Genomic DNA, 22348 nt, shown 5'->3' on the forward strand with positions numbered 1-22348 from the left:
AGGATAATAGCTGGCTTTGGTGTTTTGGATATCTCTGATGAGTACCACTTAAATTGCAAAAGAAATTAGCCGTGACCCTTTTCAGCTGAATAAAATCAAGGTGTGTGTGTGTGTGGGGGGGGGGGGGGGGGGAGGAGGGGGAGGGGGCATTTTGGGCTACTGTCTGGGGCCCCGTGCAGGATGAAATAACTGGCTTTGGTATTTTGGATATCTCTGATGGGTTCTACTTCCATTGCAAAAGAAATTAGCCGTGACCCTTTTTAGCTGAATGAAACTATATGTGCGTGTGTGCCGGGGGGGGGGGGGGGGGGGGCTCCTTTGGGACTACTGTCAGGGGCCCCTTACTGGATAAGATAGCTGGCTTTGACGTTTTTGATATCTCTGATGGGTACTCCTTCCATTGCAAAAGAAATTAGCCGTGACTCTTCTCAGCTGCACGAATAAAATCAATGTTTGTGTGTGTTTGTACGTATGGCCTATGGGGGTGGGGCACTTTGGGGCTACTGTCTGGGGCCCCGTACAGGATGAAATAGCTGGCATTGGTGTTTTGGATATCTCTGATGGGAACTACTTCCATTGCAAAAGAAATTAGCCATTACTCTTTTTAACTGAATGAAATCAATGTTTGTGTGTGTTTGTACGTAGGGCCTATGGGGGTGGGGCCCTTTGGGGCTACTGTCTGGGGCCTCGTACAGGATAAAATAGCTGGCATTGGTGTTTTGGATATCTCTGATGGGAACTACTTCCATTGCAAAAGAAATTAGCCGTGACCCTTTTCAGCTGAATAACACCATATTTGTGGGGCCCTTTGGGGCTACTGTCTGGGGCCCCGTACAGGATAAAATAGCTGGCATCGCTGTTTTCATGATAAGTACACCCAAAGGAACAATAGCCACCAACTTTTGTCCGTGACCCCCTTCGGCTGAATAAATCCATTTTTCGGGGTCCCTTTTTGTGGTCCCTAGGCTTACGGTACAGGATGTGACTTGCCAGCAATTCATTTTATTGACCCTTGGCCACATCCGTATACGATGAGACCATTAAAAAGTGTGACCCTTTTCAGCTGAATAAATCTTCTGGGCCCCCGGTCAAAAGCGGACGCTCGATTTCGTAGGGAAAATATCGAACGCAACCTTGACTAATCCAATGCCAATTTGCGTTTGTTTCTAATTCAACGCAAAGTTTCAGGCAAAACTGTATTACTTATTTGCAGTTGCAAGTCAAATCTCTCACAGGGCCAGCGAGCCCTGGTCCCAACAACTTTTGTTACTGTCAAGGCACGACGGACATCCACTCGTTGGTATTCCAGAATGCGTTCGGAATACCTTTTATCTCAGTGGCGCAGGCAGGCATGCACTCGAGAATGCGCGCATTCTACACCCATTCCGGCCGTCGCCTGGGAATGCTCAGCTTAACAGGGCCTAGAAATAAGCCGGGCATTCCGGAATGAAACTGAGAATGCATCATTAACAATGAGGGTGACTTTGTCTAATCTCTCTATTGTCTGTTAAAACCTAACGGTAACACTACTAACAGGATTAATTTGCCAGGGTTCACAGCCTTTGTCTTCTAGAATGCATTCGATCAGCCCCACGCTTTCACCAGTGAGGTGCATTACGTACAATACATGCCGCTACTAGTTGTAGCTCACCGTTTTGCTTCCTTCGTTAGCTCTCAGCTCAACGATCGAACAGAAGACGTGGCTCTAGCTAGCTGGCCTGGGCCCCGTTTCATAAAGCTGTTCGTAAAGTTACGAACAACTTACAAGCGACTGGTGATCAGTTCTGATGTGCTATATAGGGTGCCTACTTATCAGAATGTTCATAATTCAGCACAAGAACTGATCACCAGTCGCTTGTAAGTCGTTCGTAACTTTACGAACAGCTTTATGAAACACCCCCCTGGTACATTGCGAAGGTACCAAGGTAGTCTTCATCTAGGCATGCTAGATTTCGAATTTTCTATCAAAGGACATTTAATTCAGTTTTCGCCTAGAAGGGATAAATTAATCCTTTTGCATGGCTACGTGAACATTTGTGATATCAGGGGGGTGAGGTCTGTTCGTTATGTTTTTTTTTTTTTTTAGGCGAAAAGAAAGAAAAAACAGTATCATATGACGTTTACAGGATCTCAAAGGGGGCTTTTACTCAAGACTAGTGCTAGAGACATGTCCCTGGCTCACTCCCACTCCCAGGCCAGACTGTCTAATTGATATCTACACGTGGTTTACAACACAGGTGGGGTGTGAAGGAATGCACACGCGCATTCCTTTGCTGGCAGGCAACACTAATTGATTGATCCACTCTGCTTTCATGGAAATTTCCACAAGCTTGGCCTGGCTGGGGCATAGGTATCATTCCCATTTATTCAGCTAGCACATGTTCCTTTGTTTGTTTTAGTTTTAGTTTAGTTTTGTTTTTGTTTTTGTATTGTACCGAACTTCTTCTTTGTCGGGTGGGCTGGGGAGAGGAAAGATCAAAGTGAGCTGAGAGGGAATGAGACAGGGAGAGGGGAATCAAAAGGAGGAATCGTCTGCTAAGCATGTTGTCTCCTATACTTTTGCACAGTTCCATATTAAATTGTCATCAAATGCCGATCATGTGAAATTAACCGGATTTGGATCAAACAGAATTGAACTGATATGAATAATAATATGAAAATCAGTGCTGTTGCTACAATACAAACGCATTCTACGTCACTACGAATGATTACAAGTTACTGATCTTATACTGCAGGACCTATAATGTATTACAAAGCGTTTTTAAAGCGACAGGGCTGTATATGAAATTACAAACCAGCGTGGCTAACGAGCTACCCTCACAACCATGAAGCAAACGGGCAAATTACAGATATGAAAATTATTCGACATGTATTCTAGCATGTTCCGGAGCTGCATGTTATTGCTATTTACTTTCGAACGTAAAAGCAAACATCAGACATCTATTTTATTATCGTAAGGAGTTGAATATTATCGTTATTGATTTCCGAAAGTTAAAGGAAACATTCCACATTTATTTTAGCATCTTCCGGGGCCGGATGTTATTGCTATTTACTTTCGAACATAAAAGCAAACATCCGGCATTTATTTTACCATCGTACGGAGTTGAATATCATTATTATTCATTTCCCAACGTCAAAGCAAACGTGCGATATTTATTTCAGCATCTTACACAGCCGAATGATATCCTTATTCATTTCCCAACGCAAATCAAATACTCGACATTAATTTTAGCACCGTACGGAGCTGAATCTTACCGTTATTCATTTCCAAAAGTATAAGAAAACATCCGACATTTATTTTAGTATCATACAAAGTCAGATATTACCGTTATTCATTTCCCAAAATTAAAAACAAATATCCGACATCTATTTTAGCATCTTTCGGCGGTAAATGTTATTGCTACAGATTCGAACATAAAAGCAAATATCAGACATTTATTTCATCGTCGTACGGAGTTGAATATTATTGCTATTCATTTCCGAACGTCAAAGGGATCATTCGACATTTATTTTAGCATCTTCCGGAGCTGACTGTTATTGCTATTTACTTTCGAACGTAAAAGCAAACATGCGACATTTATTTCAGCATCTACCAGAGCCGAATGTTATCTTTATTCATTTCCGATTGCAAAATCAAATATCTGACATAAATTTTAGCACCTTAGGAAGCTAAATCTTACTGTATTCATTTCCAAAAGTATAAGCAAACACCCGACATTAATTTTAGTATCATACAAAGTCGAATATTACCGTTATTCATTTCTCGAAAATAAAAACAAATATCCGACATTTATTTTAGCATCTTATGGAGTCGATTGTTAGCGCTGTTCATTTCCAAAAGTATAAAGGCAAACATGCGACTTTTCTTGGTGGCCCGATCGGTCCACCAAAATCTTCATGATATGAAATGTTGGTGCCCGACATGCGTTTTTTGATGGCCCCGGGCCACCGCTAGTGTCGAGACCTGACGGTATACCTGGTAGGTACCTCCTAGCAACAGGGTTGGCGTCTCAATCTGGCAAGAAAAAATACGAATGTATCGAACTGCAGTACGAAACTCAACTGTTTTTAGGCGACGAGTATTATGTCGTAAAAAACAAACTAACCAACACACAGAAAAATCGAACAAAAACAAAATCTCTGTGTTAGAAATCCGTTTCCAGAGACACTTTTACTCATTTTTTTTTTTCACACTGAAACAAAACGTGTATAATAATATGGCGCGACTTTTCTTTCTCACAACGCAACAGGGCGGCGTGTCGTTCTTTTGAAGGTCAAAGCCAATAGTAGAGGTGCACGAGGCCGCTATCATTCTTCGTGAATGAATGGTTTCAGTAACGCGTCTGCATTCTCGGACGCATTCCGGACGCCTTGAATAGAGGATTTTATAATCCCCATTCTCGGAATACGACGGAATGCCTCTATTCACAAGGCTGAGGGAAGTAACAATAGGGCATTCTCAGTGCAGGCAGAATGCGTGGACCCGGAATGAAGTAGAGAATGCCTGCATGCCGGACGCATTCTGGATTACTAGCGACTGGATGTCCGTCGCCACAGCATACATTTCATCACATTTTATTTTGCTTTCTACTTGAATGTGTGTCATCATGCGTCCCGAGGCGTCCCTCTCTCTCCCTCTCCGACGGCTGTTTTTTAATGAATAGAAAGCGCTACACTGTACTGGCAAACAAAGAAGAGAAGATTAATCAATATCTTACAATGTCTTAATGAAGTGTAAAGTTACTCTAAATACTACGGATTTGGAAGTAAAACGTGATTCGTTTTCTTCTCTTAAATGCGTTCTTTGAGACCTTCAGCAAATTGTGATAGTCCCTTACGTGCTACTAAGTAGGTTATAGCTCGTTATTCCGAAGGTTCGTTATTCCCGAATTTTATTTTCGGATTAACGAATCTCCGGAATAACGCCACAAATGTTCGGATTAACGAACCTCTATAGGTATAGGGAATTTGCGTGTTTCGGATCAACGAACCTTCGGAATAACGAACCTTCAGAATAGCGAACCTTCTGAATTTTGAATTGATTTGATTTGATTTATTTCATTCTCATTTTCATTTTCATTTTTTTTTCATTCCACAAAACATAACACAAAGTAAATCTCAAATTGAATCATAAGCATATATACATTACAAAGTATCGTATAACAGTCAATGGTATAACAACAAACTTACAAAGATATGCACACATACTAGAATTACAGTTATGTTTTAAGGATAAAAAATGAGAACTGAGGGGTCCACTAAAAAGCAATGCTTGTAGATTGTGGACCACTCTAAAATATCTTCAAAAATACTTATAATTACAAGTACATGTACATAATACATAATACAGAAAATAAGACAAAATAAAACAAAGAACAGAGACACAACAACATGACATGACTAAACTGAGGGGGATACGATTGAAAGGAATATAGCAAAAAAAAAAAAAAATTAAGGGAAGAAGGGAAAGAAAGAGATAGAGAGTGCCTACACGCTGGACAGAGAAACGGAAAAGGGGATTGTGGAAGTATTTCGGACAGCTGGTGACTGCACGCGCAGCTGTGGAAAAGTTAAGGATATAAAATGCCGAATTTCTTTACTTTGTAATGCCATTCTTTACTTTATAATGAATAACGAACAGCACCCACTAAGTACAGTTGTATTTAGTGGCAAGTATAGATACGAGGCCGATCGTAGTCATTATCATGAAGCATACTAACGTAGTATTTAATCTTCCAGCACGCGTTGGTGCGTTGTTTGTAATTCTTGGTAAAACCATTGTTTTCAAAGAGAGAACATCATCTTGCTGATATAGATCTGCTCTACATAGCTGTCACATTCATGACAGCAGTTTTAAATTCTGTATAAACCTATGTCATTAAACTTTTCGTCTAAATTTCGTCTTTATATACCCACTGATTAAATACGAAACGATTTAGAATGTTCATCAAAGAAGGGGGTCTGGACATTCACATGTTGGCATCAGTGACTGTTCATTCATCACGATTTATTTTTCTCTGTCCATTCACGAATCAACAGTATCATCATTCTTCTAGTATTAAGACAAAAAGGTAACGTATATAGATAGGGAACATAACTGCATCACCAATAAAATGTTATTATCGATGTGTATCACAACATACCTTGGTACCAGTGCTCACATTCGTGTTCATTCATTTGTTTTTGTTTCCATAAAATTCATTCTTTCCTATCTTGGTGGTACCTTATAAGCAGCCGTTGGGTTTGCAATTCCCTCGTCGATTGAACGTCGACGGACTCTTCGATGATTTTCAGCGTCGATTGCTAACTTACCTTAACACCCACAGACACGCACGACAGCTTTCAAAGTCCCTTGGCGGTAAACTTGGAGAGGTGCTCACATGGACTGTTATCTCGGTGTCGTAACATGCCGAAACACACAAATTCCCTATGCCTAGAGGTTCGTTAATCCGAAAATGAAAAAGGGTCTGTTAATCGGAACATTTTGTGGCGTTATTCCGAAGGTTCGTTATTTCGAAGGTTCGTTCATTCGAAAATTAAATAGGGTTCGCTATTCCGAAGGCTCCTTTATCCGAAAATGAAATAGGGTTCGTTATTCGGAAGGATCGTTAATCCGAAATTAAATACGGTTCGTTATTCCGGAGGTTCGTTGATCCGAAATGAAAGAGGGTCCGTAACGAACCTTTGGAATAACGAGCCTTATTTTATTTTCGGATTAACGAACCTTCGGAATAACGAGCCTTATTTCATTTTTGGAATAACGAACCTTCGGACTATTTAAAGATCCTTCGGAATGACGAACCTTCGGAATAATGAACTGTAACCCTGCCTTACGGGGGACGGGGAATGCTTTCATCTTCTCAAGAGACCTCTTTGTGTGAGAGAATGCAAGACTTTCTAAGGATGTTTTCAATTATTGTTTACGAGAAAACATAGACATGTGTTGTTTTCAGGCTTTTTCATTTTTCAATTTATTGGATTTTAAACATCATTTTCCGAAGTACGTGAATCCAGTTTCTTTTCCTCTGTCATGACTGAAATCAGAAAGTCTGCGATAACAATAATTATCGCTAAATGCCACGCTGTGTTTGGACGTGCCAGTGTGCGAAACACGTGGTTTTACTTTCAAGTTCAAAGGAAGGCTCTATGTGCTTCTGGCTTCTTTGAGGTTTGTATACTGCAAGTTCGGATCCATGGATCGAATGCGCCGTAGTAGCTGTGCTTAATAACGGTAAACAGTTTACGTTCGATACGAAGAAATATTTTTGAATCCAGTGATTAGCAAATCCCTTTTTATATTTCAGTGAAGATTTGAAATGCCTGATTTAATACACTATACAGACAACTGTTCGATATTTCTACTATGGGCCAAAAAGAAAGGCTATAGAACCATGGTGTGTAGCGTAGAATCATGAGATCACGAGCTAGTTCTTCCATCGATTTAACTTCCAGGCTATTTACACGTTGTTTACAACCAGAATTCCAGTGCGCGCATTCTTTCGTCTGGCCAGCACCTGGGGTCTGGTGCATGCTTCTTTGGAAATTTCCCACAACGAGGGCCGGGGGGGGGGGGGGGGGGGGGTGTCGAACGCATACAATCCGTTCGTGTTTTTCCCCTTATTTTTTCCCCTTTGCTGGTAATGAACATTTAGCTTTAACTTAACGAAGGTGAGGTGTATGTATTTTTTCCATCATTCATGGGAAGAGAAGAAGAGTGAAAGAGGGAGAAATGAAATCAGACGGAGGACACGTAGCTCAACAAGCTGTCTTTTACACCAGCATCAGTAATTATCATTACCATTACTCAGATCATTTGGCCCTTTTCGTATCAAAATTAAGGAACACGACCACCATCATCACTCGAGATAACACCTAAGCAAACTAATCACAAAGTACCAACAACCTCTCAGACAACAACACAAACACTACAAAATATCACACAGCACACCGAAGAGGCTGGGAGCGAACTTCCTTCGAAATACTACACTACAGCAAATTGGAGAAATCGCCGTTACGAAAATGCATGTGCAGTAACCAGAGAGACACCTGAAAGAATTTTTACATACCGGTACTTCGAAACAAAAGGGAACGAATAAAGTGACATTAAACGAAAGAAATCGTACCAAACGAGGTATGAGAAACAGCGGAAATAAAACAATGAGTAAAGGCCCTCGCCGAAGTTTGCAGCACCGAACAACACGCGAAAATTATACAAAGTCAACACGTGGCAACTCGCTATGACGAGATCTTTGAGACAGACATATTTTGTTCTTTGTAATCTTTATCAGTAGGCAATAAACGATACAAAACAGAACATGAATTCGTTGGGACCGGAGAAATTAGTTTGTTATATCGGGTATTATTTTGTTACATCAGGATCTCCAATGCCTATATCGAGTTTCCACGGTACACTGGAATCAAAGTTCGAACGCTTTTTCACACGCACAAAATACATGCAAGAACAATTATCGCAGGAGCAAATGTGTCATCATCCAGTTCATTCTCAAAATTGTTGTTTTTGTTTTTTTCAGTCACAAATTATCTGAAATTGTTGTGAAAATTGTCCCGAAACTGGAGAGTGCCACAGAACTTCTTTAGAGTTCTGTGGAGAGTGCCCGTCACCTTCTTCTTAGGGAATTGCTAGTAAGCCCGACCAGACGCAGTGCAATTCTATGCAGCGACAGGGCTGGGTAGTTAAGTGAATGAGTTGCCTCCTAATCCGTCTTTTGTTCGCACGAGGCGTGGCGTGGACATTCTGTTTTGAAATCGACAAGCCTTATTTCTTTGATCAAAGTTACTCTGTACAATGTACTTGAAAGTCTGTGGCGTAGAGGTCATTGAGACACCTTCCTTGCAAGACACAGTGCGATGCGTGAAAAAAAAGAAGCTTAGTGCTTGTTCATTAATTTTCTACGCCACCACGCCAATGTGCTGAATACGCATTGTATCACGATGTGCATCATCTTGTTGATGAACCCTATGAATTTGTTTAATCAAATCGTTGCTGACCGTAAAAGAGAGGTGGAGATCATAAGTCACGAACTGCCAGCCGCATGACAGAAACGTACCAAGCAAGCAAACAAGCAAGCACCAGTGAATGCCGTTTACAAACGCAAAAACTTGAACTGTTAATAGCAAAATCGACTGAAATCGTGTTTAGACTAAGTAAGAAGCTAAAGGGCCTACTCGTACATTAATATTGCAGAGATCAGTTACATGATTTCTAACAGAAAGAAAACTCGCCTTTTAAAATGCAAGGTAAATCTCGCTCCACATCACAATAGGGCAACGAGTAAGTTCAGATTGTCTTTATTCACTTCCTGTTGTCAAATCACTACCCTGATTCAATTTTGGCTAGTCCGCAAAAAAATTGACTAAACAAACATTACGACATATTAGTATGCCTTAGTAATAGCATCGTCCAGCTTGTGTACCAGCAGCACGATTATAAAGATTCTCGAGTACTACGTGTTTATGTACTGAGCTACTGTACGCGATGTATACATGTTTGTGGATTTACAGATCAGCAGTTGCGATCTTAACAAATTTAATTTGTGAGGGAGACAAAGTGAAGAAACTCGCATCTGAACCTTCACCCCTCTGAATAATATCTTTCTTTCAATGCAAACTTTTTTTGGGTATATTCAGTTATTGTTTACTATAAAACATAGTCATGTGCTATTTTTCAGGCTTTTTAATGTTATTTATTGGATTCTAAACATCTTAACTATTCGAGTTTCTTTTCCCCTGACTGATATCACAAAGTCTGCCATAACGATGTTCGCTAAACAGTTTACGTTCCATACGAAGAAATCATGTCTTTTAAACGAGGAAAAAAAAAACACGAACGAATGTTGATAGCCAAATAACTTCACAGTTCGTAGGTGAAGTTCCTTCAAACTTTCCAAAGTAATACGTAGTTTTGAGCGTGAAATTGTCAGGATTTTGCTGTCTAACCGGTTAGTGGCTGCATCACATACTCGTAGTGAATTTGTGTGGGCATACGAGGCCTTTCGTATATTTCTGTGAGTAATCAATCCCTTCCTATACAATTTGTAGTTCAGTAAACATTTAAAATACTCAAGTAAGTACACAATAATAAACTGTTCGATATTTCTACTAACGGTCAAAAGAAAGGCTATAATTAGAATCATGATCTTTGCGATGACAACTCATGAGCTATAGTTCTTCGATCGATATCTCCAGGCTATGTACACGCGGTTTATTCCAGTGCGCGCATTCTTTCGTCTGGCACCTTGGGTCTGGCACCTGGTTTTGTGGAACTTTGTGGAAATTTTCCACAAGGAGGGGAGAAGGGTGGGGTGTCAAGTTTCTCGTAATGTCAGAGAGTGCATACACAATCTCTTTGCTTCAGTTACTGTTGTGTTTTTCCCCTTTGCTGGTAATGAACGTCTAGATTTAACTTTACGAAGGTTGCTAGCACGTGGTTCTTTTTGTTGTGAGGTGTATGTATTTTTTTTTTTTCATCATTCATGGGCCGGAAGGGAAAGAAGTATGTTCAGCAAGCTGTCTTTTACACTCGCATTATAGTAATAACTTATCATCACACCATCACTCAGATCACTCAGCCTTTTTCTATAAACATTCAGAAACATGACCAACATCATCATCAATCAAAGATTATTCCTCCCGTCTATATTTCTTTTCTGAATTATCCTCCACTGCTCGCTTTAATGATTAACAAAAGATCGTAACTGTTCGTTACTTTGAAAGTTTGCAATTTCCGAAGTCTCGTTATTCGAAAAAAAAAATAAAAGCAACAACAAAATTGTGTTGCTGTTCTGAAGATTCGTCAATTCAAAAACGAAGGAAGGTTTGGTTTTCTAAATGCTGCTAATCCGAAAACAAAACAAATTTTCGACCACGTTATTCGTTTTCAGATTAACGAACCGTATTTCCCATTTTCAGATTAACGAACCTTCGGAATGTCACAAAATGTTCGGATTAACAAACCCTAGTACACTTTCAGATTACTATAGTAACAAACATGGAATTTGCGTTTTTCGGATACTGAAGAACGAACCATCGGAATATAAGTATACCTAGTATCATCATACCTGACTCTTTGGAATAATAACCACCACGCAAAGAAATTAACAATGTCAAACTGAGAAACTGATTTCTTGCCTCAAAATTTTCCCTGATGCCGTCTATATATTTCTTTTCTGAATTACCCTTCCCCCTCCACTGCTCGACTGAAAAACAAACAAACAAAACAAAACATAAAGTTACAGTTCGTTACTTAAAGTTCGTTATTCCGAAGGCTAAGATTCGGAGGAACGAACCAATGGAATAAGTACATGACTCTTTCCAGAATACAAACATTACGCAAAAAAAATTAACGATATCAAACTGAGAATTTCACTTACTTGTATTTCTTGCCTCAAGATTTTCACTCCCTTCTATATTCATTTTCTGAATTGCCCCCCCCCCCCATCCCCTAATCGACTGAAAAAAAAAATAAACATAAGTTACAGTCATTCCGAAGGCTCGTAAATCCCAAATTGACGAAGGGGGAAAAAAGTTTCGTTTTTTGAAGAATCGTCGACTCGAAAACGAAACGGGGGTCGATATTCTCAACGTTGTTAAACTCAAAAGATAAATGAATAAATAAACAAATAGATAGATAGATAAATAAATGAATAAATACATTTTCGTGCCGGATTAAGAGTTTTCAGACTAAGGCACCTTCGGAATAATCCCACACACTGTTAGTTAGTTAAAAGTTGATGCCTATTTAGGTGGTCAAAACTTACGTTTGAAATGAGAAAGTGCATGGGAGCATTTACAGACATTAACGTTTTAGCACTATAAAGAGCCGAAAGTTACCGTTATTCATTTCCGATTGTAAGAGCAATCATGCAACATTTACTAGTAGTTTAGCACCTTACGGAGCCGAATGTTACCGTTAATCATTTTCAAATGTAAAAGCAAACTACCGACATTCATTTTAGCATCTTAGGGAGCTGAATGTTATCCTTATTCATTTCCGAACGTGAAAGCAAACATCCGCTATCTATTTTAGCATCTAACTGAGCCGATTGATACCGTTAATCGTTTCCAAATGTAAAAGCAACAATCTCTTATTATTTTAGCATCGTACGGAGCAGAATATTACTGGTATTCATTTCCAAATTTAAAAGCAAACATCCGACATTTATTCCATTATCATACGGAGCCGAATGCTGCTGTCCACTTCCGAAAGTGAAATGAATCATCTGACAATATTATTTTAGCATCGTACGGAGCCGAATAGTAGGGCCTACTGTTGTTCATTTTCAACGTCAATGCAGATATCAGACATTTACTTTCCCATCAAACGCAGCTGAATGTACTGTTATTCATTTCGAAATGTAAAAGCAAATATCCAACATTCATTTTAGCATCGTATGGAGCAGAATGTTACTTCTATTCACTTCCGAACGTAAAAGCAATCATCTGACATTTATTTCAGCATCTTCCAGAGCCGAATGTCATTGATATTTACTTTCGAAAGTAAAAGCAAACATCCGACATTCATTTGATCATAGTACGGAATTGAATATTATTGTTATTCATTTCCGAACGTCAAAGGGATCATTCGACATTCGCATTTTATTTTAGCATCTTCCGGAGCTGAATATTATTGATATTTACTTTCGAACATTAAAGCAAACATCCGGCATTTATTTCACCATCACACGGAGTTGAATATTATTGGTATTCATTTCCAAACGTCAAAGGGATCATTCAACATTTACTTTAGCATCTTACAGAGCTGAATGTTATCGCTAATTTACTTTCGAACGTTAAAGTAAACATCCGGCATTTATAGCATCTTCCGGAGCTGAATGTTATTGCTATTTACTTTCAAACATAAAAGCAAACATCAGACAGTTATTTTATCATCGTATACGGAGTTGAATATAATTGTTATTCATTTCCGAACGTCAAAGCAAACATCAAACATCAATTTTAATGAATCAATGTTACTGTTATTCATTTCGAAATTTAATAATGCCTCCGGCACCACTTCGTGGCGGAGGCATAAAAAGCAGACATCCGACAATTATTTTAGCATCGTATGGAGCAGAATATTACTGCTATTCGCTTCCGAACGTAAAAGCAATCATGTGATAGTTATTTTAGCATCTTCTGGAGCCGAATGTTGCTATTTACTTTCGAAAGTAAAAGCAAACATGCGGCGTTTATTTTATCATCTTACGGAGTTGAATATTATTATTAATCATTTCCGAAAGTCAAAGCAAACAGTCGACATTTATTTCAGCATCTTCCGGAGCCTAATGTTATCCTTATGCATTTCCGATCGCAAAATCAAATATCTGACATCAATTTTAGCACCGTATGGAGCTGAATCTTACCGTTATTCATTTCCAAAAGTATAAACAAACATCCGACGTTTTAGTACCATACGAATATTACCATTATTCATTTCCAAAATTAAAATGAAACATCTGACATTAATTTTAGCATCTTGCGGAGCCGATTGTTGCCGCTGTTCATTTCCAAAAGTAACGGCAAACATCTGAATTTTTCCTACGGGAGAAATAGGACGACTTCGTAATACACTGTATTTAGTTCTTGAGTCACTTGACAGATAAAAAAAGGTCTCACCTCATGCATGCAAAATTTTACCTGTATGGAGCTGCCTAATTAAGGCATACATTCGCGTATGAGTGTAGACCTACATGTGTTTTCATAAACCCTCTTCGATCGCTACTTTCAAAGTGTTCCCCGTTCAGTGAGATCACACCCCATAATTACGTTTTCTTTTCACCATCTTATAGCCAAACGAAACGCAAATCAACTCATAACCAATGTTGAGACAAAGGAAAGCGTCGGGACACGTCGCTCATCGTCGGGCTATCACGAGCATCATTTGTAATCAGGAGAGGTGCGTCTGGACACGTCGCTCGCTATTCAATTTAAGCACTGGCCGTGACCATTCAGAAATCTCGCTACATCTCAAGCGCCATGTCCCGAAACGTCGGCACTATTAAAACGAACACTTGCGTGAGCGGAGGTCACGCAAAATCAACAGCTTCTTTTGAGGGTGTCGGCAAGTGTCAGCAAGCGTCGGCAAGCGTCGCGGTATCATCAAAATGATGGCGCGTAGTGCTTTGACCGACGCTTAGCGACGGAGTAAAAACATACTGCGACGCACTTCATTGTTCTCGCAATATGTCCCCGTCGCCGAGTGTCGCTCTCCGTCGCTCGCAGTCCCTAGTTTACCAGATGCGCCTTACTTGAACAGCTATCATGTTCAGGTGTCAGTGGGCTAAAAAAAAAAAAAAGGAAGAAAGATGGAAGAATAGCAAAATATGAGCATTATAATACACAGAGTGTAGATAAGTTTACATCAGAGACTCCAACCCCAAGCACCTTCTGATCTGGAGATTCTCCCGCCCGAAACCCCTAGCAAACGGGAGACTCTAAGTTGATGTATGCGAGGCGCGAAGTTCCTTGGGTTCTAGGTGTTCTCTGGTGCTATCTAAGGCTTATTTTTTCAACATACAATAGAAATAAGTAAGAAATCCTTTCCACCGGGAGACACAGAGCCAGGGCGGGAGAAATCAAATCTCAAACGGGAGAACGGGAGATTTTGCAAAAATGGGCTTTCGGCGGGAGATCTCCCGTCGAAAACGGGAGAGTTGGAGTCTCTGTTACATCTAGGTACAATGTACAATGTAGGCAGGTTGATATCGCATCATCTGGTGCTACAAGCTATTGTGAATGTCTGAGACATACATGTACAGCTGTAAGGACAATTAAACACAGGCAGGGATGCATAATTTGTATGTACCGTGGAACCACACACTATATGTTACCCATTTACTGGTTCAAATCACAAACAAATCTTGTGTAATAATATCCCATAGTTTTAAGCCCTTTCCAAAATTCAAGGACTACAAATTGTACTCCGTCCGTCGTATTTTGATTGGCTCCCCTTCCCCTATGGAGCTGTGATCACCATCGGCATCTTATTTGCATACCGTGTCTTCGGCACTGAGTGGGTTAACCTCGATATCCTGCACATTACAGTGTGATGTCCGCGCGCTGCACCCGGGGCGACCCTGTGCACTGGGGACTTCATGCTAGTGCGAGAGAGAGGAAATTATCAACCTTCCCTCGATGGAAGTCGGGCTTCCTTTCTAGGTCTGCGCTGATTTGAGCCTGTGATACTTGTGAAGTACCATCCAGACAGGTTATCATATGTAACAAAGCCCTTACTTTCTCCTGTGTATGTGTAATGTCTGCTGTTTGTCTGGTGCACAAGAAGTAATATCTGAAGGCACTGGCTGCTGGAAGGTGATTATCTGTACCCTGCATATCCTATGCTGTCCAGACTGTACATGTACAATGGATACTTTTGTTAATTACAATTGTATTCATGATGGAAACATGAATGAAGAGTTTCTCGTACTTTGTAGTTCTATTCAACACTCAAAAGTACTTTATAAATGTACATCTTTGTAGTCCCAATATTTAGTTGAAACACAAATCTCCATTTCAACACTTAAAGCTAACATAACACTCAAGCAAAGAAATTGGAAAAAGAAGCTACAATGTACAGGTGTATACATGCAGCCACACTACACAGGATTGGGATTACACGAATCAAGGCTACCCCTACACAATTTCCTTTCAGCACTATCATAAATTTACACTTATTCTCAGCTGCTCATAAATTTGGAGAGAGGTTTGAATAGGGATCTTTGGTCAGAAATACAGCCAGCCAGCCAAAAGAAGCTGCATATACTGTAGTAGCTATCGAGTATACCAAAGAAAGGTACATGTAGCTAAACCCATAATCTCATCATTCACCTTATTGTCTATTAATGGAAGAATCCTCTGTTCACTCATGCAAATCTGATCTACACATGTACTCACACATTTCCTCTTATCTTTTATTTTAGACAATAGCATGTTACAGTGAGTGGTTTCATCACAAGTGAAAATGAATCAGTTGGCATTCCATATCTTTTACTCATCCACAGCATCAACAAATTAGTGTTTACAGTGTGTAACCTTTACGAGGCATGCAAAATCCACCCCCTAAAAAGTTATTGAATGGTATTCAAAGGTATACAAAATATGTTAGTATGTTAGTATACAAAATATGTTATGAAATGCAGACATGGACATAATTGCACAATTGCTAAGAATAGTCCAAGACCAAATTAGTGGATAGTATGCGGGAATGTACTGTACATGAAACAGAAAGTAATTTTTATTACATTGTATGTACAGTATTTACATTTATTGTGGGGTACAGTGTACATATGTAGATCCACTACATTGAAAGCCCTAAATGACAGAAATTTGAGATCTGAAAAAAAAGAAATCGTGATTTCCAATTTTGAATGAATTCATGTGCTAGATACACAGTGATTTGGTTGTTGTTTTAAAGAAAGAAGAGAAAGAGAGAAAAATGGGGCAAACAGTGATTACAGTGTATAACATGTACAAGATACAATAGGTATTAACATAACTGCATAGCCTGATCTTGCCATGTGCATCACAATTAAAAACTAAACCAAACAAAACAAAACAGCAGCTTAATGCTTTTCATACAAAAAAGAACATTAAAGATCAACAAAATATTTGCATTGTTAATGAATAGGAAAATACAATTTGTCGTTTCCTAGTCCTGTTACAGTGTTAACTCATTTTATACTCTTTTCATTATAATTAAAGCAAAGACAAGATGAGAATGAGCTACATGCAAATGCAAAATAATAACCAGACATGTAAACATGGAGACATGCACACTTTTCATGCCCTTTATATTGTCATAAATCAGTGATATCTTGGACTGCACAATGTGGTCTGAAAACGTCACACAGACATGTACCCATCAAATCCAAGATTAAACAGCATGAACTCCATATTTTTCTCTTTTGCAGCTCATATTCTTTTTTTCTCTCCCTCTCTCTTCAGTCGGTTCTACTTCTACCTTTACCTTATTATTTTTGTTTGTGTGTGTGTGTGTGTGTGTGTCACTCTGGAGAAGATACACATGACATGTACATTGCATATTTGCTACCATAAAATGTAGCCCTGCCCCCCCCCCCATTAGAACCACTTCTTTTCTGTACATCAGAAGAAAACAACAGCAAAGTCAACTCCTGTACATCTATCCATGTACATCATGCGAAAGAGATGACAGCCACCTTTAATACTGTGACAATGATTTTACAATGATTAATTTTCAGCCAAACACACACACACACACACACACACACACACGCACATACAAATCATAGATAAGGGTAGTAGCGAGCCATAAGTAGGCCAGACCTAGTCGACCTGTAATGTATTGATACTCTGAAATGCAATTCCCATATTCATTTGGCAATGCAATGTTTATGGTGTACTGTATGGCAATAATCAATTTCACTATTTATGGACAAAAAAGGAGGAGAGTTGCATAGATCTACTAATAGTACTATGGGAAAGTTGAAACATGATCCGAGGGAGAATCCCATAAACTGAAAATGAACAAGAGGTGTTGTTTTGAGGTCATAACTGTGCATTGCTCAAAAAAAAAAAAAGCCATGGATTGCCAAAATCAGGTAATTTACATGTACTATCTTATCTGTCTATAGAACTCTATACCATTGTATGCTGTAAAGAACAAAAAACAAAAACTAACTACATTGTTTTGTAGATTGCTATAGTGAATAGCTTGGTGTGATACATCGTCATCGATAGGCCACAGCACAGGATCAGGAAATGCAACAGAATCAACTTTTGTTTTGACAGAATCTAGCACGATAATACACTAGTCACTATGCTACAGTCGAAATTTGAGAAATTGCACAAAGATCTTACAGTAAGTGCATGTATCTTAACATAACAAGAGTAACAAAGGAACAAGAGGGATATAACGACATAAATTAAACAACAAAATTCTAGCTGCGAAACAAGATACAGCGCCTGAAGCGCAGCGCTGGCTATTCGACTGCGACGCTGGTACACTGGGCCCTTACCTTCGGCCAACTCCTGTTCCAGTTCAGCTAGCGACACCTGAACGTGGGCTGGTATTTGAAACTGGGAAACGTCCATGCCCCTCTCGGCCATTTTGGCGGTCCACCGTGATAGTGAAAATGCCAAAATTCCGTAGACGTGAATTAATGGAGTACACGAAAAAAATATCCAAAGAAATCCAATGAGGAAATCAACGATTTTATCATTCAATTTGATGTACGCCCAGCAGAACCCTTTGCGCACACTGGTACAATGGTTATTACACACAACAAATGCGATGCTTCATCTCACATAATACACACACACACTTGAGCACGGCACAGTACGTGCATGCAAAGCATGCACATCTCGCTCGCTCGTTGTACGCGCGTTCCCTGCTGTGCTTATGCATTGCATTGCGATGGCACATACGAGCTCGCTTCACAATTTTACAGACGGCGCGCGGTTTGTTTATTGTGCGCTTTTATCTCACGAACATTTTTATTTACGACTGTGCCAAAAGATTAGAGAATGCTAATTACAAAAATATAACTTGTGAATTGAGGGAATGCAGCAATATCGGTAGAAAGCAAAGTTTGAGGAAAGTTCGACAGTCCGTTGAAAAATTAGGAAATTCTAGTGATTTAGTGCAGCTATCGCTGGATGAGGAGACTACAACATTTAGTGAAAGTCAATAATGGACAACGATATCAAGAAAATTCAAAGAAAATTCAACATATTTTCACTTTTCTGGCATAATGAAAGAGCTCTCGACTTACCTCTTACAGAAAGCAGGAGGATTCTCATCCTTAACTTATGTCAATAACAAGTGAAGGGAATGTGTGCCTTATAATTAAGAAAAAATGAAATTTTGTCATTTTCTCCTTATATTTTCATTATATCTTTATACATGACATCATGGACTGCAGTAGTCTTCTTGTTCAGCAATGGCAGCACCAAAACTTTAAAAAATTCATGATTTTTTTTTTTTTTAATGACTTGTCTGATTTTCCTCAAATTTTGCTGATGTGTTCTACTGATATTGCTGCATTTCCTCAATCCATCTGTCATATTTGGGTTTCATTTATAAGCACTTGCCATCACTGATGAAGGGGAGGCCCCAGAAAAATGTGCATTTCAAATAAAATTTATTCCTCATGATCCATGTTTCTCTTTGATTTTCACATTTCTCCATCTTTCTGACACTTTTGCTGTACGTTGTACTCCTTCGCCCTTTCCTCACTCCATATTAGTAGGTTTTTATCATAGATCAAACTTCATCTGATATTCACTGGTCTATGGACCATTTCAGTTTGCCTGGAGTACTAAAACTCGAACAATTTAAGTTCACAAAGAGAAATACATGTGTAGACTGTATTGCCCTAAACTAAATTGCATATAAAGAGTATTTTATCATGGGGGTTATTGACTCCCTAAAGTTTGGTGGGTGAATTTCCCTTCAGACAGTTCCCTGTTTCAGAACATGCTGTCCACATAGTCATTCCCCAAGCACATCATTAGAAAATACTATAAAATGATGAAGCGGATCCCAATCAAATGATTGGTTGAGAGCATACATGTGACCAGGCATTTAGCTTTGAATCCGGTAATTTTGCTTGTGATCACCATTAGTAAAGTAAAATGACAAGTCATCAGTATTTTCATGCTGCAATGTATGGTATCAATGAGGTTTTAATTTCTTTACTCACGAGAATAGCTGCAATGGAATTTTATTAAACAAGGATCTGCTTCATCATTTTATAAAACAAATAACACACATCATTGTGTTGGACTGCTCCAAGGGGATCTTGTGTGGGAAATTGTTACTTATGCCCAAAGAGATTATAACACAAGAGGGCGTAGTCCAGTGGGGAGGCAGCCGCGCGAGGTAGCTGCCATTTCCCGTTGTGGGAGCCGCCATTGCACGGATCCTGGCAGCGCACTGTTTAATGCGCTCGACTTGAATATTCGGCGCAGTGACCTTGCGTTGTTTTATTGTGACGTCACAATGGTCATGTTTAAGCGTCATAATGGTGCTGAGGTTGTTTGATTTTATGGCTTGAGTGGGAATGTACGCGAAACAAACGTCATAATGCTCAAGTACTGTCTAGTCTACACCCAAGTTCCCACTCTTTATTTTGCGAACAACAAAAAGGTCTGGACTCTACCAAATGGTTCAAATGATATGATACCATCGTAGAAACTAATATTCAAACAATTAACCACATTGTGATTCTGAAAATGAAAATGTGTAATGAAGAATAACATATCATTCCAGATATGATATGAGAAGATATGACTTGAACGTAGACTTAGATCCAGTGCCAGGAGCTGAGTGTGCGCTCCCTCTTCAATTTTGGACGCACTATTTGTACGCACGCGTATGGCGACTACTTACTCTATAGGTATAATCTCTTTGCTTATGCCCTCATTGATGTGTATTATGTATTTGTATATTCATCCATGCAGTCTGGATTTCACATGTGCATCCCTCATCACCTCTGTCTGTGGCCTGAATGAAAATATAAGTGTACATCAGTAATTTCAAGAAATTCTATACAGTATCTCGGTGGAAGTATATTTTCTTTTCTTATGTTCAACCAACAAATATGGACTGTTAAAAGTCACATATAATTTCAACACAAATCCCACCCCCTCCCCCAAAAAAGAGTACAGTGCATAAACACATGCAGACACACAAACACACACACACACACATGCACACACACACACACACACACACACACACACACACATCAGCATAAAACATTGGATTTTGATAAACACCTGCAATGGGTGGTACAATTGCAGTCGCATACCTCTACATTTCTTAGTTCTCATTCATAACATTAAAATCTGTGGCCACATATCCAGAGGCAATGTCAAAAAAATAAAAGAAAAGAGAGATAGAAAAAAATTCACTTCTAATCTCTGCCAACATTTACAGGAAGGAACAGGAATGAAACTGAAGCAACGTATCAGTTTACAGCAGTTCATACTTTAATACTCACAACTGAAATATATAAAATTCACTATTTACACAACAATGAGCAGATGCCTTTATTTACTCTGCCAACATATCCACATAATGATGTTGCTTTTTTTTCTACAATTAACTTTTTAATGAAGCTTGAACAGAAAAATGGCATAATGCAAACATTTTTGCCTCTCCTCCTCCTCTATAAATTTTTCAAACAAGCATTCACAAGAATTAAGTTAAAAAAAATTGCGAAAACACCAATCATGCATTCGCTTTCATCATCATGTTTACCATGGGAACTTTGAAAGTTTCACTTTTCAAAACTTCACATGGGATACCACTGCCGATGTATGTATTACTGAACAAAAATATGCAGTGCATTCACTGCACTGTTGTAAGCCATTACTAAGGCTGCATTTGCATCAGAGTACCCATTTCATAAACTCTTGCTGGAATGGCAATTGTCATGGTAATGACAAGAATTCAGCTTCCTGATTGGCTGTTGCTTCGGGAAGTTGCTATTCTAGCAAGAGTTGCTATCGTAACATCTTTCATGATGTGGGGCCCTGGGAATCTCAAGAGCTCCATAAAAAAAGTTACCGAAACACAAAAGCTAGCTTGAATGTGACTTACAGTACAGAAAGTTCCTACTTCTGGCTAAAAAGCAAAAAATAGTAAGAGTTAAACCATTATAGATTTGTGGCCAAGTACGATTGATCTATGATGGGTAAAGCCCGCCACACACTATACAACTTTTGGTCGCATGACTGAGTAAATTTGGATCTGAGATAAATCACAACAGCCTTGGGATAAAAACGCTTGTTTATTTCAGATCCAATGTCTGTCAGTCACACGACCAAAAGTTGTATAGTTTGCAGTGGCCTTAAGGTACGATGGTTGTAAAATAGCTTTAAAAAAATAATAGTAAATAAATCTATCCATCCACTTTGGGCCTTTCACAAAACACTTGTAAAACATGATCTGCCTATGCCAATACCTGGAGATCCTGTATCATTATATTCTGGAGGGACCAGACTGCATGCCAAGTCTTCATCAAATCAAGCCCCAAGAAACACATTTTATGGTTTGATGCTGCTAACTCTTTAATTTAATCTTTCTTTGCTTGTATTTCCATTCTTAATTGCTGGTACCTGCTAGCATTCAAGGCAAAATACAAAAAACTTCTCTCTCTTTTGAACCAAGTTTTGGTCACATACCACTGTTTGCTTCAGAATCACCAAAGCCTCTACATTGCTTAATTCATATTTGATCCTGAAATCAGCAATACTTGTGTGCTTTCTACAAGATTACCATTAATGTTTCTTGCTATTGGCAAACTTAGTATCTTTTTACCTCATTTCATACATATTTAATCAT

At 39.1% G+C, this 22348-nt stretch overlaps 1 protein-coding gene across 1 annotated transcript in view; it reads right to left on the reverse strand.

Annotated features, from left to right (window-relative positions):
- LOC139735942 (disco-interacting protein 2 homolog C-like) overlaps nt 1-18265 on the reverse strand; it is a 166561-nt gene extending 148296 nt beyond the window's left edge. Inside the window, exon 1 of the mRNA XM_071646695.1 lies at nt 18015-18265. Within this exon, the coding sequence (XP_071502796.1) occupies nt 18015-18105 (91 nt within the window). The 5' untranslated portion in view covers nt 18106-18265. The remainder of the gene's footprint in view (nt 1-18014) is intronic.
- Between the last annotated feature and the right edge of the window lie 4083 nt (nt 18266-22348).

Source organism: Diadema antillarum, unplaced genomic scaffold (genome assembly GCF_040938485.1).
Source record: "Diadema antillarum isolate AM-2024a unplaced genomic scaffold, OU_Dant_1.0 seq00000611_RagTag, whole genome shotgun sequence".
In the NCBI taxonomy this organism is placed as follows: Eukaryota; Metazoa; Echinodermata; class Echinoidea; order Diadematoida; family Diadematidae; genus Diadema; species Diadema antillarum.